Source organism: Dendrobium catenatum, unplaced genomic scaffold (assembly GCF_001605985.2).
Source record: "Dendrobium catenatum unplaced genomic scaffold, ASM160598v2 fragScaff_scaffold_1284, whole genome shotgun sequence".
In the NCBI taxonomy this organism is placed as follows: Eukaryota; Viridiplantae; Streptophyta; class Magnoliopsida; order Asparagales; family Orchidaceae; genus Dendrobium; species Dendrobium catenatum.
The window spans coordinates 2,565,990-2,580,672 of record NW_021319746.1 but is presented as its reverse complement, the minus strand read 5'-3'; the positions used below and the strand labels follow the sequence as shown (position 1 = coordinate 2,580,672).

At 37.6% G+C, this 14,683-nt stretch overlaps 1 protein-coding gene across 1 annotated transcript in view; it reads right to left on the bottom strand.

Annotated features, from left to right (window-relative positions):
- The window catches only part of LOC110098383 (protein saal1), an 81,575-nt gene that overhangs the window by 25,441 nt on the left and 41,451 nt on the right, over positions 1-14,683 (bottom strand). Inside the window, exon 5 of the mRNA XM_020825203.2 lies at positions 6,297-6,423. Coding sequence (XP_020680862.2) covers positions 6,297-6,423 — 127 coding nt within the window. The remainder of the gene's footprint in view (positions 1-6,296; positions 6,424-14,683) is intronic.

Sequence of the window (14,683 nt, the reverse complement as noted above, 5' to 3'; positions counted from 1 at the left end):
ATGACATTGATCGTCGAATGATTTATATTCGTTGTCGATTCTTCCTTGCTTGTTGATTAGCAAGATGTTGCATTTATCATCAGTTTCCTTATATGCATCGATCGGTGAGCTGCAACATCAACTCACATGTATTTTAATATTCGTGGAGATTGTTGTAGGTGCTTTTGTACTGATCACTGTTGGCTCTAGAATACTATACCATTCATTGTTTGCCAATGATTGTCACTTGCAAATCTGTTATTGCATCTGTGACGAAATTATGGCTTCATCGTATGCATCAATTGATGAATTTATATCTTACTTGTGTTTCAACCCTCAAAGCCCATGGGCATCAACATCCTTTGTTTATGTGTCAACCGACATCAGTTGAATGTCTCATTAGTTTTGTATCTTATGCATCATATTTATGAATAACTCATGACATACATATTCTCACCCATCGCTTGTGTGCTTGTTATACATTTCTTCTTCATGGACAAATTATTACCTTTGTGTGAATATCACATGCATTCATTGTCTCATGCATGTCATGAATCTTCTACTTGCTTGCTGGCTTGATGATATCGATCGTTATCACTTTCATCATATATTCTCTTAGTTCATACAATTGCCCCGAATTAATCAATTGTTTAATTTCCATCTTGAATTATGTGTGAATCATATTGCATATGAGTTGCAATGTTCAATGGAATATCCTTGTGCATTCACTTATGACTAGCTCACATATCCTTATTATTATTCATTGCTTGTAGACTGTTTATACTCCTTGCCTCCACATGTTGTTTGCAACATGCATGATGATTTCACATAAGTCTTTCATTTGATTATGAGCAAATTATATTCATTGAGATTTTAACATAAGTCTTTTCTTATCCTTTGAGTTCGATCAAGTCTAGTTCAAGCTTATGTTGTCTTTCAAGTTCATTTAAAGTTTGAGTTCACTTAATTCCTTTTTTTTAATGAAGTTTAACTCCAAATCTTTTTTCATTTGATGTTCAAAACAAGTCCCAAGTGTGGTCTTATGTTCACCAGAAATTTTGGCAGCCTCCCAGCATCTCCCTGTTTAGGGGAAATTATGGAAAACTGTCTCCCGCCACGCTAGAGAAAAACGTGTACGGTACGTGTCCTTGGACACCGCGGCCATAAAATCTTCAATCCCACCACGCCAGAGAAAGGCATGTATGGGTCTCGGGCACCTATTTCAAAAGAAACGCAGTCATTTCCCCGCAAGCGCGTACTTATGAATATCTACATCTCGCCGTAGGCGTCGCACAGGGTTCCCATCCCACCATGCTAGAGAAAAGCGTGTATATACGGTTTTCCGGTGCGCCACGAAAGCCGAAAAAATAGATTTTAGATGATTGTCCGCCTTGTCGTAGGCGCCACACCGCATTCCCTTCCCACCATGCTAAGAAAAGCGTGTATATATATATATATAAAAGCTGCTGTGAAATTTGGAGGTTACTATAGACAGCAAACACCTCATGAAGGAATAAATTGAGTGAAGTTCAGCAAGTGGGAAAGAACTATTTTGATTTATTTAAAAAAAAAAAACAACTGTTTTGGACACAGCCTGACATGAACAGTGATTTCACATGTGCAACAACAGTAAGTGAAACTATTAAAGTTCTCCACGTGAAAAAGAAGCCAGCATGTAACTTTTTTGAAATTCCAACTTACCCATGATAATCGACGACTAAGTTTAAAATACCTCTTAAGCAACTTTATGAGAGTTTAAACTCCAATATAAAAGTTTCCTGCTTTCGTGGCTTTTTCATAAAACATTGTACCCTTCTTTGAGAGATATTCTCTTGCTTTCCCCTTTATTATTCCTTGTGCGGTCAGAAGGGCAAGGCCACTCAGATTTGCAGTTTTGGATTCCCCAGTAGAGTTTGAAAGAGTGGACTGGTTCAGTACTGAAAACGGCTTGAAAGGGAGAGATCGGGTGGAACTTAGGCAGTGGGAAGCCGGCAAGCTTGTGGTCGGTTCAGGCAAGTAGAAGACTTTGAGTGTTTGGCGTGGAGAGGACTTGAAGGTCGGAGGAAGCAAAGGTTGGCGAGGAACTTTGGACGGACAGAGGAGTTCGTAATCGGCAACGGAAGTGTAAAGAGCTTGATTGGAAGGCAGAGGAAGTTATCTTTTTGAAACTCAATTGACGAGAAAAAAAAAAAGACACCCTAGAGCTCCTTTTCTTCGTTTTAACATCAAAAAGCTGTATTCAAATGCGGCAATCTCCATCCGAGGTTTTACTTCAGCAGAAATTACGGGATTTAGATGCCAAACTCAGCTGAAAATCAGGAGATCAGAGAAGATATTCGACAAAACGAGGTTTGTCATTAACGTATTGATTTGATTTTTTTTGTTTTGACTTTTCATATATATTTTATCTTAATTTTAATAAATAAAAAAAGTTAAAAATATGTGCTCTGTCATTATCATCCCCTATTTAAAATAAGTTATTAGATTGATGTGTCAATCATTCCAAGTTGCCTCGAATTGCGTGCTTTCTCGATTTGTGTAATTTCTCGAAATGTGTCTTTCTTTTCATTTAACGTGTCAAATTTGTTGAATATCGAAATTAGACAAATTGATAGTGTATTTAGGATATTAACGATGTCTCGGTCACAACGACATAGTACATTTCACAATCGGACGTTGTTTGAGTGGCACCAAGGCCTAATTTTCATCGAAATACGTGTTGTCATATTCAAATCATCTTGGGATTAGTGTCACCACCTCGAACGATCCAAATTGATTAAATAAAATACATATTTTGGATGTTGATGATGTTCCGGACGGAGCGGCGCAGTCCATTTCATGATCGGACATTATGCCGTCTCCATAAAGGCCAATTTCCTCGATATGCGCGTCCTTGCATTACATTGGGATTGTCTTAATTTGCATCCCACCATCCCAGTTGATACCAATTGAATTTATAAAATACATATTTCGGATGTTGATGATGTTCCAGATGCAGTGGCGCATTCCGTTTCATAATCGGACATCATGCTGTCTCCGTAGAGGCCAATTTCCTCTATATGTTTGTCCTTGCATTACATTGGAATTGCCTCGAGATACATGCTACTAATCTGGATGCTTCAAATTGAATAAACAAAATCTACTTTTTAGAGATTGGCAATGCTCCGGACACAATGACGAAATCTGTTTCACAATCGGACGTCATTTGGATAGCGTCAAATAGGGGTGTCAATTTCGGGTCACGGGTCGGGTTCGGGTCGAACATGAAACAGACCCGGCACTATTCGGTTCAACCCGAACCCGACCCGCTTCAGGTCCGGGTCAACCCGACACGACCCGAATGAGCCGTTTACAACAAAAAAATTGCTAATTTTCGGGTGTCAATCTCCTCTTTTCGAGTCAAAACCGGGTCAAAATCGGGTCAATCTCGGGTTGCCGGGTCAAAATCGAATTTTCGAGTCAAAATCGGATCAATTTTGGGTCAAAGGGTTAACCCGAACACGACCCGATTTTTTAAACGGGTCGAAATGTTGAACCCGAACCCGACTCGTTTCGGGTTCGGGTTGATCCTAACCCGAAATTTTCGGGTCGAGTTCGAGTCGGGTTTTCGGGTTGTGCCAAATATTGACATCCCTAGCGTCAAAGCTATTTTTTCTCGATAAACGTGCCATAACATTTGGATACATTCCACCATTCTGGATGATCCCGATTGATTAAATAAGATGTATACTCTTAATGTCGACGACGTTCCGGACACAATGACGTAGTCCGTTTGGCAATCGAAGGTCTTTTGACCCTTCAAGTGGCGCGTCATATCAACCCGCGCGCTGCTCAATTCGCAATTCTCAACCTTTTCACACGTAGTTTGAGTGATAGGGGTCAACAGTACTTACCACCATAAAAAATGAGAAGGTTCAAGGATAGGAACATTACAAAATTTTCTATGATTACAATAATTACGTTGAAGTCACATTGTATTCATTAACTAAATCAAATACCCAAAGATATTGGCCGAACATACATTACCATCTACAAAATTTCCAATCTCAATCATCAGGAGCATACATACCCTCTTCATCAAATGATGTACTATCAGGTCATTTTAAACTGCATTTACTAAATCAATAAATATATATTTAAAAATAAGAAATTAATTCTCCATATGTTCTTGCCCCAAGGTATCAGTTAAAATAGTGTAATTTACAATAATCTGCAGCACTTAACAATTTTTTATCAGATTTTGTGCAATATTCACTTGCTCTATTACTGAAATTCTCAATCTCAGGTACTAAACCATTTTCATAAAATCAAGAGATTCCTTTCAATGCAATGTTCAAGGAGTAGTTGTACAAATACCTTAGGCTTCTTTTTTAAGGATGGATTTGCAATCCCAATTCATACCCAGCATTTAGTATCGGAGATTCATTTCATAATTAAAGTTTATGTATACCCAAGTTTAATTTCAACCTAAGTTCATTTTCCCATCCACTTCCCTACTACATTATTCTGAGCATCCTGGTTGGACCGTTATTTCTCACCCCATAGTTTAAGAATCTCTTGTGGCCTTTCTGCAGATTTAGCAGGTATTGATAAAGGGATTTCCCTTGCCTTTAAATCTCCTACTGTGCAGAGCAGACCAACAAAATTCAAAGTTATTCGTAAGGATTGATTTGCACGCTAATTACAATTGGAGTTATCAATAATGAACTTTACGGCCTTATCATTTGGATGGAGTTAGGAGAAGCTCCAAGTCATTGCTCCTCAAAATGTGCTAATTCTAAGAAACCGACCTAAAATTCATCATAGGTTTCTAAGAAAAAGAAGGTACTAGTGAATAGAATAGTGTTAGTAAATTAGGAAAAAAAATAAATCATAAGCTATTCAAAGAGGCCTACCTTGATCCTCGGACAGTTCAAGGCCACCGATCCTAAAAGTACGAAATATCCCTATTGAGTTTAACTTTTTGGTCTAATGGTAATTGTTCATCCCTTGAGCCCATTGATGTGATGAACTTATTTCTGATAATAACTAAAATACGATTGAAGATACTAATGTTTCAATTAATTACTATTAACCTTATGCAAGAATTGTAATACAATCTAATGACCAAGATGATATGTAGGACAAACTCAAGCTCAAACTATTAAAAAATTTGTATTAAATTGTCTTGAGTTTTTTTACTTTTCATCATATCCATCTATTTATTGAAATAAATTAAGACATCAGGACATCAACATCCAAATGTGGAAGGTATTTGCATTACCATCATTATCATCACTACTAATATGAGGGAGGAAGTTGATTGGCATTATCACTATTATCTAAATATGAAAAGAACATAGTTTCCATCAATATTACAAAAATATGAAAAGAAATATCATCCAAAAAAAGACTATTATTTTTCATCTTCATCAAGTGTGACATCAAGGGAGATTTAAATCATTATGAAAACAACAATATAGAATCACTCTCCATCCAAATATGCTAGGCCAAATTGGAGAAATAAGGAATCATGAAGAATTCAATCACCCTTCTCTCCCCTCTTTCCTTTATGGCACCATATACAAGAAAGGAAAGCTTGGATGCTTTATTTAGTCTCGATATTACTTCGAATATAATTTCAAGGAGAACCAAGCAATCAAGCAAGCCAGTTTGGAATTAAGAAAATCCCATGGATGCTTTAAGTGGCCGACCCCCATCTCTTTTGCATTAATATCATGCATTTCTTTATTTAATGAAATTATAGTGGAGATGTTAGATATAGAATGGCTTTATAGTAGAAAGTAGACTTAAATATATTTAACTGATACAAATATCCAATATAGTGGGGGTGTCTCTTTATGAGGCAGCGTTTGGTGGTTGTCTCCTATTAGGAAACATTGGCATCTTATTTAAATCTTTACATTATTATTCTTATGAAAGATGATATATCACTTCCCTATAACTTCATCTCTTATATATATATCATCTCATCTTCTTTTTTCATTGGCTAAGCCACCACCTAAGACTTAATATCATGGTTAGACTCCATATAATAGACCAACACATTCCTCCATCATAAGGGATCCTACCTGATGTTGATTACAAGTATCCTATCCCTTTTCTAAGCCAAATCACCACCATCCCTAGCCATCCCACAACAAAATGTTTGACCATCAACCTGAAATCCAAAATGTTAAAATTAAGTAAAAAAAAAATTCCTGCATTATTTATCCATCTATCGCTTTTGCACATGCTACAAATAAAATACCATATTTGACATTCTACAAATGCCATAAATCCATGAAAGACTAGATATGAAATCATATTTGTCCAACCTTTTCCAATAATGTTGAATTTAATGTGTTCCCAACAATCCAAATTATGCGTAGACATGTCTGTTCGGATAGTAATGCTTTTGCCCACAACGTAGACCCAGTTCCATGAAGAGACACAGTTAAAAGCCTGCATGCATAAATGCCAAATTGGAAATTACATATACAGTAAGAATAACTTGACCAGAAATCTTCATTGTTGGTTTGTTGAATCAGCATTTGACTATATCAATAAATAACATCAACTTAGGTGAAAATAAATAGTTGGTCTTCTAAGTTTTTGATGCAATACAAACCATTCATCAAGCCGAAACAGCACCCAAAAGCTTTGATGTTAATAGGCCAATTTCAAAGAGTCAAACAAGGCCAAAATAGAACTGAATTGGACCATTTTGATGCCTATTTTATTTTGACAGAATTTTTAGTAATTTACTTAATTGATTTCTTAGGTGTAATTAACCAGTTTAGATAATTATATGTTTGACTTTAAAAGTTAAGATATGAATGGATTTGATTTTATATAGGATTAAATTGTAATTAAAATTATATTAACTTATCTTTACACTATTTAAATAAATAGGGATTGATGCATATAATTGAATTATTAATTGACTACAAGTCTACAACAATAAGCCTTTATCCCACTGCGCAGGGTCGACTACATTAATCATTTTTCTTCATTTTGTCCTATTAAGAGTTAAATTCTTATTTAACTCTAATAAGAAGGGTCCTTTCGAATACTTTCTAACAAAGTCTTTTCAGGTATACCTCTACATTTGTTAACATATGCCGAATATAATAAATCTACTATTCTAATAGGTCGTCATAAAGCCGACCTTTAATGTGGCCAAATCATCTAAGGCAACTCTCTCCAATCTTATTTTTCACTGGAACTACGCCAAATTTTTAAAGTATATACTCATTCGCATTTTGTCTCTAAGTGTACAGCTACTCATCCATTTGAGCATCCTCGTCTCTGCAACACTTAACATAATTTTATGCTTCTCTTTTAATGGCCAACATTCTGTTCCATAAGGCATTGCAGGTCTCACCACAATCTTATAAAATTTTCACTTAAGTTTGAGGGGTACTTTTTTATCATACAACAGTCCCAATGATTCCTCCACTTTAAAAATTTGGAATTCTACCAATAATATCTAAAATGTGCACTCTTTTTAATGACTTGATCATCCAATGTCACAATCCCACCACTAGATCTATTACTACTAAAATTATACTCCATGTATTCGGTTTTAGATCTACTCAAACGAAAACCTTTAGACTCTAAGGTTGACCTCCATAATTCAAATTTTTCTTCATCTCTCTCTCTAGTCTTATCAACAAGAAAAATGTTATCAACAAAAGCCATACACCAAGCTACATCCTCTTTCAATTGTTCAGTAAGTACATCCATGTCTAAAGCAAAAGGATATGGACTTAAAATTAATCTTTGATACAATCCAACTGAAATAGAAAAATACTTGGTCAAGCCACCTTGTGTTTGAACATATGTAATAGCTCATATATATATATATATATATATATATATATATATTTATTTCTTAGCCTAGAAATCACTCAATCACCTACTTTAGTGAGAAGTTAATTGCAGCTAGGTAGAAATAATTTACTTATTGTGGGATCCGAAAATTCACACTCCGGCTTGTCTGCGAAACCCTTTCTTTTCTTTCGGGTCGTCGAGGAGAGTTTTAACGAGTAGGTTCTAAGGCAAATTTTTAGCAGACAGATTGGATTGAGAATAAGACACTACCCAAAGATTTCGCCCTCATTTTGCGAGGACTTTATGATCTGAGTTCATGCTTCCTATAGGCGCAAGCCCCTATAGTTAATTACCCTTCCCAAAAATGAGAGAGAACTTTTGATTAAGATTAGTCATCAAACAGATACATAGAGATACGTGATATACAGAGTATAGTAGCAGCATGGATTCAATTTTGAGACTAAATATTCAAAATTAAAAATTTTATCATCTTGTATTTAAAGCGGATGGTGGAGGAATGTTGATGGACCTGATAAAGATCACATGGATACGTTGTCCCGGGTCATCATGGTCTCTGGTCTACTTAATTAGAGGAGATAGTCGACCCAACCTGACAGAAGGATCCTAGTCGGCAGCCATGGGTTGCTTCGTCCAATTGTACCTTGTAAACCTGAAGTAAATATTTGTCTAAGGGAACAAATTTAAATCCACCTTAGCTAACAAAGGGCTTTGTGTCCTATCGATTATATCCTATTGATTCATATATCAAGGATTTGACGCCATTGGAGAGCATACGGACTCTAACCATGTCCGTAATTTAGTGGTGCCATTTGGCGGCAAAATCCACCTAGTTCAGAGGGTTATGGTCATAATTGTTTATCTGTGAAGCCATTTAGTGGCAAAATTCACGATTTGCTGCCATTTTGAGGCAAAACCACCGGTTGGATGGCATGTGCCACGTCCTTGCTAGCAAGAGACTATTTGAGAATGAATCTTAGTGATATTCTTGGCCAGACATTGGCTCTTTATGAGCTGAAGTAATTTTCAAATTTGTCCAGCTCAAAAAATTATTGCGGAGGATGGACAAATTTTACTTTAAGCATTTAGATGCTTTATGTCAATTTTAAATATTTAAGGCCTTGGTATTTTTGAGTATTTTACATTTTCGTGGGCATTTGGGTGGAATTTTTAAATATTGAGATCCCCTCCGCTTGAGATTTTTATTCAACATGACCATCATCAGGGTGATATTTATGGACAATTTCATTTTGTTGGTTGAACCTTATCAACTTTGTCAAATTGTCAACAGAGGATCGGGTTCGTCGTCGGCTTTATGTCTTTGTTAATGAATTTTCCTTGTTATGGGCCTTGAAGGCCTAATATGAACTATAAAACAAATATTCTGGTCGACGTCACGACTGTATATCTCTTTAACGATTCGAGCCGTGCCAAGTCCTATCTAGTCATATAGAAGAATCTGGCTCAAACTTATGTTCATTTTTGAACCTGCGCAGCATCCTCAGACGTCACGTGTGTAAATACAACACGCTCGCCGGGGACCATACGGGTGTATGCTTTTGCGTGCATTTTGCATAATATGATTGCGTGAATTATTATGACCGATGCAATGCATGTATGGTTGAATTTAAAATATTTGGCATTGATCTGCTGTGCAAATGATTTCAATTTGAGTGTGCAAAACATTATGTTTGGAAGCTTGTTGACGTCTTTTGGTTGCTTGTATGAGTGTTGCAGATCTGATGGTGTGGCGTTGTTGTTGACCCCGACACCTCAAACCATGTGCGAAAGGACCAAATTGGTGAGTAAAGCGATACACACCTTAGCACCACGTGTCACTTGAAGGATCAAACGACCTCTGATAGCCAAACGGATGGAGTCGTTGTGATCATGACATTGAATTCTGCTAGGTCGAGGCCGCTCGCAACTGAATCGAACGAGATCGGTTAAAAGGGAAGACCAACACCTGAAATTAAAGTGCAAGACGAATCAAACGACGTCGGATCAACGAACAGACTTTATCATTGCGTCCGAAATGTTGTCAACCTCTAAAAATTACATTTTTGTTTATTCGATTTGAAACATCCGGATTGGTGGCACAGATCCCGAGGCAATCACAAATTTCAAGAAAAATCAGCCTTGTCGCTATCCAAATGATATTCGTTCACAAAACGGATTTCTCCATTGCGGTCGAAATATCGCAAATACTCAAGAATTACATCTTTTATATTCAATTTGGATTATTCAGATTGATGGCGAATTTCAAGATAAAACACGCATATCGAGAATAGGCCTTATTACTGCCTAAACAAAGTCCGATCGCGAAACGGACTCCACCACTGCGTTCAGAATGTCCCAAATACATAATAATGACATTCAATTTGACAAATTGAAGACATGCAAGGAGGTTGGCATGCATCCCGAGGCAAAGCACAAATTTCAAGGAAAATGTCACTTGATGCTATCTAAATGATGTCCGATCGTGAAACGGACTGCGTCGTTGTATCCGGAACACCATCAATACCCTAAATGTACTGTCAATTTGTTCAATTGAGGTTGTGCACGCAAATCGAGGTAATCCCGTGTAAAATTACCCTCGGCGTTGCTCAAACAACGTCCGATCGTGAAACGAACTGCGTCGTTGTGTTTGGAACACCGACAATACCCTAAATGCACTATCAATTTGTCTAATTTTGATGTTCGGAGAAATCAACATGTTAAACAACACAATGTGCACGAATATCGAGAAAAGTGGCATGCGAATTGAGAAAACAACACGTAGAACGAGGTGATTTTGACTTGATGCAGTTATGTCATTTTGAATTAATGCTGGAATGACCAAAATACTAATGTGGCGTTAACTCAATAAGAATCTTACAAAAGAGGAGATGCTAAATTAGGGAATAGTCATGTTTTAATTAAATACATATTAGACATACCCCGTTCTGTCAATCTGCCAATCTGCCAATCTGCTCCGCCTCGTCAACTCAACCTAAAAGGGCAGCTGGCACTTGTCCTTAAAGCGAATTGGAATGAAATTTGGCTGGCCCTTCAACCCCTATTCAAAGATCATCTGTCCATCCGTCTCCTATCCACGCAAAAACAACAAAAAGAGGTCCACTCCTTTCTCCACAACCTCTGTCCACTCCAGATCAATTTTCCTTCCTTATGCGAAGACTTCAAAAAAAAAAAACCTCAGCAAACCGACGCCTGTAGTTTCCTCCCTTGCGTGAGAACTGATCCAAAACCTCTCCCAACTGGCCTCCACTTTCCTCCCAAACCGCAGCTCACCTGCTCCAAATTTCAGCCTCCAAAATTCCCCACGACGAGACCTGTCTGTCCGCTCCTGCTCTTTCCCTCAACCTGTTCCTTTCAGCAATTAAACGTCTGCAGCCTCCTCCCCTTTCACGAGTCTGCTTCAAGCTGCAGTTGAATCCCCTTTGAAAGCAGAAGTCCAAGGCTCTCCTTATACCGTTCCTATTGATGCTACACGTTAATTGTGCTTTTCACGTGTTTCACACCAGCAACCACTGAACTTTTCATCTTTATTGGTTCTATTGAGTTTTCTTTATTCTCCTCCGTTAGCTCATTGTATTCCAAAGGAAGAAGACAAAAAAAAACTACAGTAAGATTCCCTTTCTTTTCTTTATCTCTGCAGCCATCAAGTGGATGTCAGCACTATTTTAGTGCTGCTAGTATAAAATAAAATAAAAGAATTTACATGTGGTGGTTGAGATGTTGACAGGTGTACATGGATTTAAGATATGCAACAGGAGCAGTTTTTTTTTATGCAAAGATTTCCACTTTGCTTTTCACGAGAAGTCTGGATCCAACAGAGCCCTTGTTTGTCTTTTTCTTTATACATAGCTTTATCTTATGATTCATTTGACTGAAATTATTTCTCCAGTTTATCAAAGCAGCCCACTTTGGGACATCAGAACAGCCCACTTTAGAGCATCAAAGCAGCCCAACATCACAATAAAATCAACAACTCAAACCCACTAAACAGCCCCTCCTACCTCTCAAACCGCAGAACCCTTTATACCTTATTTCAGCCCACTTGAGCCACATCCAACCCACTATGTTATCTGGCAGCCTTCTACATTCACTAATCCAGCCCACTTAAAGAAACCCATTGCTTCAACCCATCAGCAAACCTACATCTTCCTTGAACTTATTCATTACCCTCACAGCAAGTAAAAATAAAGTTTCATTTGATCTTATTAATATTATTATTATTATTATTATTTAGTTTTACTATTTTGTGTTGTGTGTATGAGAATTACAGTGACTATTATCATTGCTTGTGGTAATAACAATTATCATTATTAAAAGTAGTTTTGGGTGTGATGTTATTGTTTAAGATACATGTGTAAAAAAAAGGAGTGTTTGTGCTTTTTTTGTAAAACTCCGTCACCAGAATGTCAAGGTATAACCGCTCTAAACCCTAAAACTCTGAGAACCCGTCTTCGAAGCTTGCAACGCGATAAAACGACCACCTATACACGCTTTTCTTAACGTGGTGGGAGGAAGTTCGTCGCGGTGCTCTCGACGAATCGGGTGATCACCTAAAATCCCTTCTCCGGCGTTCGTGGCGCACTGGAAAACCGCCCATACACGCTTTTCTTAGCGTGGTGGGATGGGAACCAGGTGCGATGCGTACGACGAAGTGGGGATACCCATAAGCATCCGCTTGGAGGGAAACAACTGCTTTTCTTTTGCAACATGTATTGAAGACACATACACGCTTTTCTTAGCGTGGTGGGGGACGAAGAAAATACGGCTGCGATGTCCTCGTCCGAGGACACCTACCATACACGTTTTTCTTAGCATGGTGGGAAGACCCAGTTTCCCGTAGTTTTCCCCTAAACGGGGGAGACGCCGGGAGGCTGCCGAAATTTCGGGTGAACGCAAGACTATACTTGGACCTGATTGAACTCAATTTGGACGACATGAGAACTAAATTAAACTTGAATTTGAACACCAAATGAACTAAATGATCAAACAAAATACTTCAAATAATTTGACCAAGGAGAACTAAATTTGAATGATCATAAAGATTTGAACAATACTTGAGACAGCAGGGGACCTGAACATAGAACTTGAGCTTCGGTGAACTTTAAAGAACTAAGCTCATGATGGCATGGAACTTGAAATGAACTCGAATTCAAAGTCAGATTCAAACCAGGACTCAAATTTGATCCGAATTGGGAACTGAATTTGAATGATCATAAAAATTTGAACAATACTTGAGACAGCAGGGGACCTGAACATAGAACTTGAGCTTCGGTGAACTTTAAAGAACTAAGCTCATGATGGCATAGAACTTGAATTGAACAAGGACTCAAAGTTGATTTGAACACAAGCAAAAGAACTTGTAAGCTTTAACTTGTAAGCTTGAACATGGACTTGAATCGAACTCGAACTGAATGACAATGCACTGGGTGCACAGATCGAACAATAGGGAACAAAAACTTCAAAGACACCATATAAGGGAAGAAGGAAGCCATGGACTCATTGAGCAATCACCAAATATGGAAATAATTAACCAAATTTCAATCAATGAAAGGAATACTTCGCTGCAGTTGGTTGCAGAAGCAAAGAGTTTGCATTATAAGAAGATATCTGATAATGAAGTTGATGAAAATACAGACAAGTTCCAACAACCATATCAAATCCAAGGATTCATAAATGAAGAAAACTTATAGAGGAGCACCAAATAAGCTGTCAGAGTAGCTAATCAAATACTGGTCAACATATTTAAGAAACTGATTGTGCCTCAAGCTCATCTTGAATGTGAGGTTACCACAGCTCCAAAGCTCAATACCTCTAGCATAAGATCTAAAAGCTTTATGCCCAAGCATTTAACAAGTTGCAGAGCTTCTATTATCTTTCAATGCACACAATTACAAGGTCCATACAATGTGTTACCTGATAGTGATATAGGACCTTATAAGAAATTCATACAACTAACAAGAAGTGCAATGGAGCTTAATCGGATCGTCTTGAGTCTACAAGCCATAAAAAAAACTGGGGTTCTTAATACATAGGCTTACTGTAGTGGAGTTGCATTTCTTGTCTTATAAGAAAAGGCTACCATTCTAGATCAACATCTAAAATGCATTTCTTCAGCACAGTTTGCCAACCTCATCTAGAAAACTACTTAAACTACTGAACAAGGCAGCATTCAATGTTGGAGGCATAGTGCTTAATGTTCTTGCCATTGAGCATTTCATTTATTGGTGCTCTTCTGATGTATAAAAAAAAAAGGAACTGTACATGAAAAGGAATCACAGCTTAGACATACCTATGGATTTGATTACCAGAACCAAGCATCACATTTGCACTTTGCAAAGGTAGCTGCTCCTCACATGCAGTATAGATTCTTATTGGAGAAATAAAAGAGGGGAAGAAGAGATTATCTATTTAGAGAGAAAAGTAGTCGTAGGCATGTGATGAATACAAGCATTCATAAGTAGTCGTAGCAAAAGCCAATGAACACTATGGCACCTTTATGATCAGTTAATGTTCAAGGTTAAGCAAATACATTGATCCACTGCAACAAATCCAAGTTCCCCCGGGCCCTTGTAAGAGAACCATCATACATCACAGAAATCATCAACAAATAAAACGCCACTGGATATGCAACCCGTATGGTCTTTGGCGAATGCTGGATTCAAATGGTGATCATCCATATAACTGAGCAGAGTTAAATATCCTAAAGTACTCGCATGGGACTCGACGAGTGTGTTATGGATGCACACGTGATGTCTAGGGATGCTGTGCGGGTCAATAAATTTCAACATAATCCTCATAAGCAGGCAAATAGGAGTCGACAAGGTTCGGCAAATAATTATAAAATGCTCTCAAA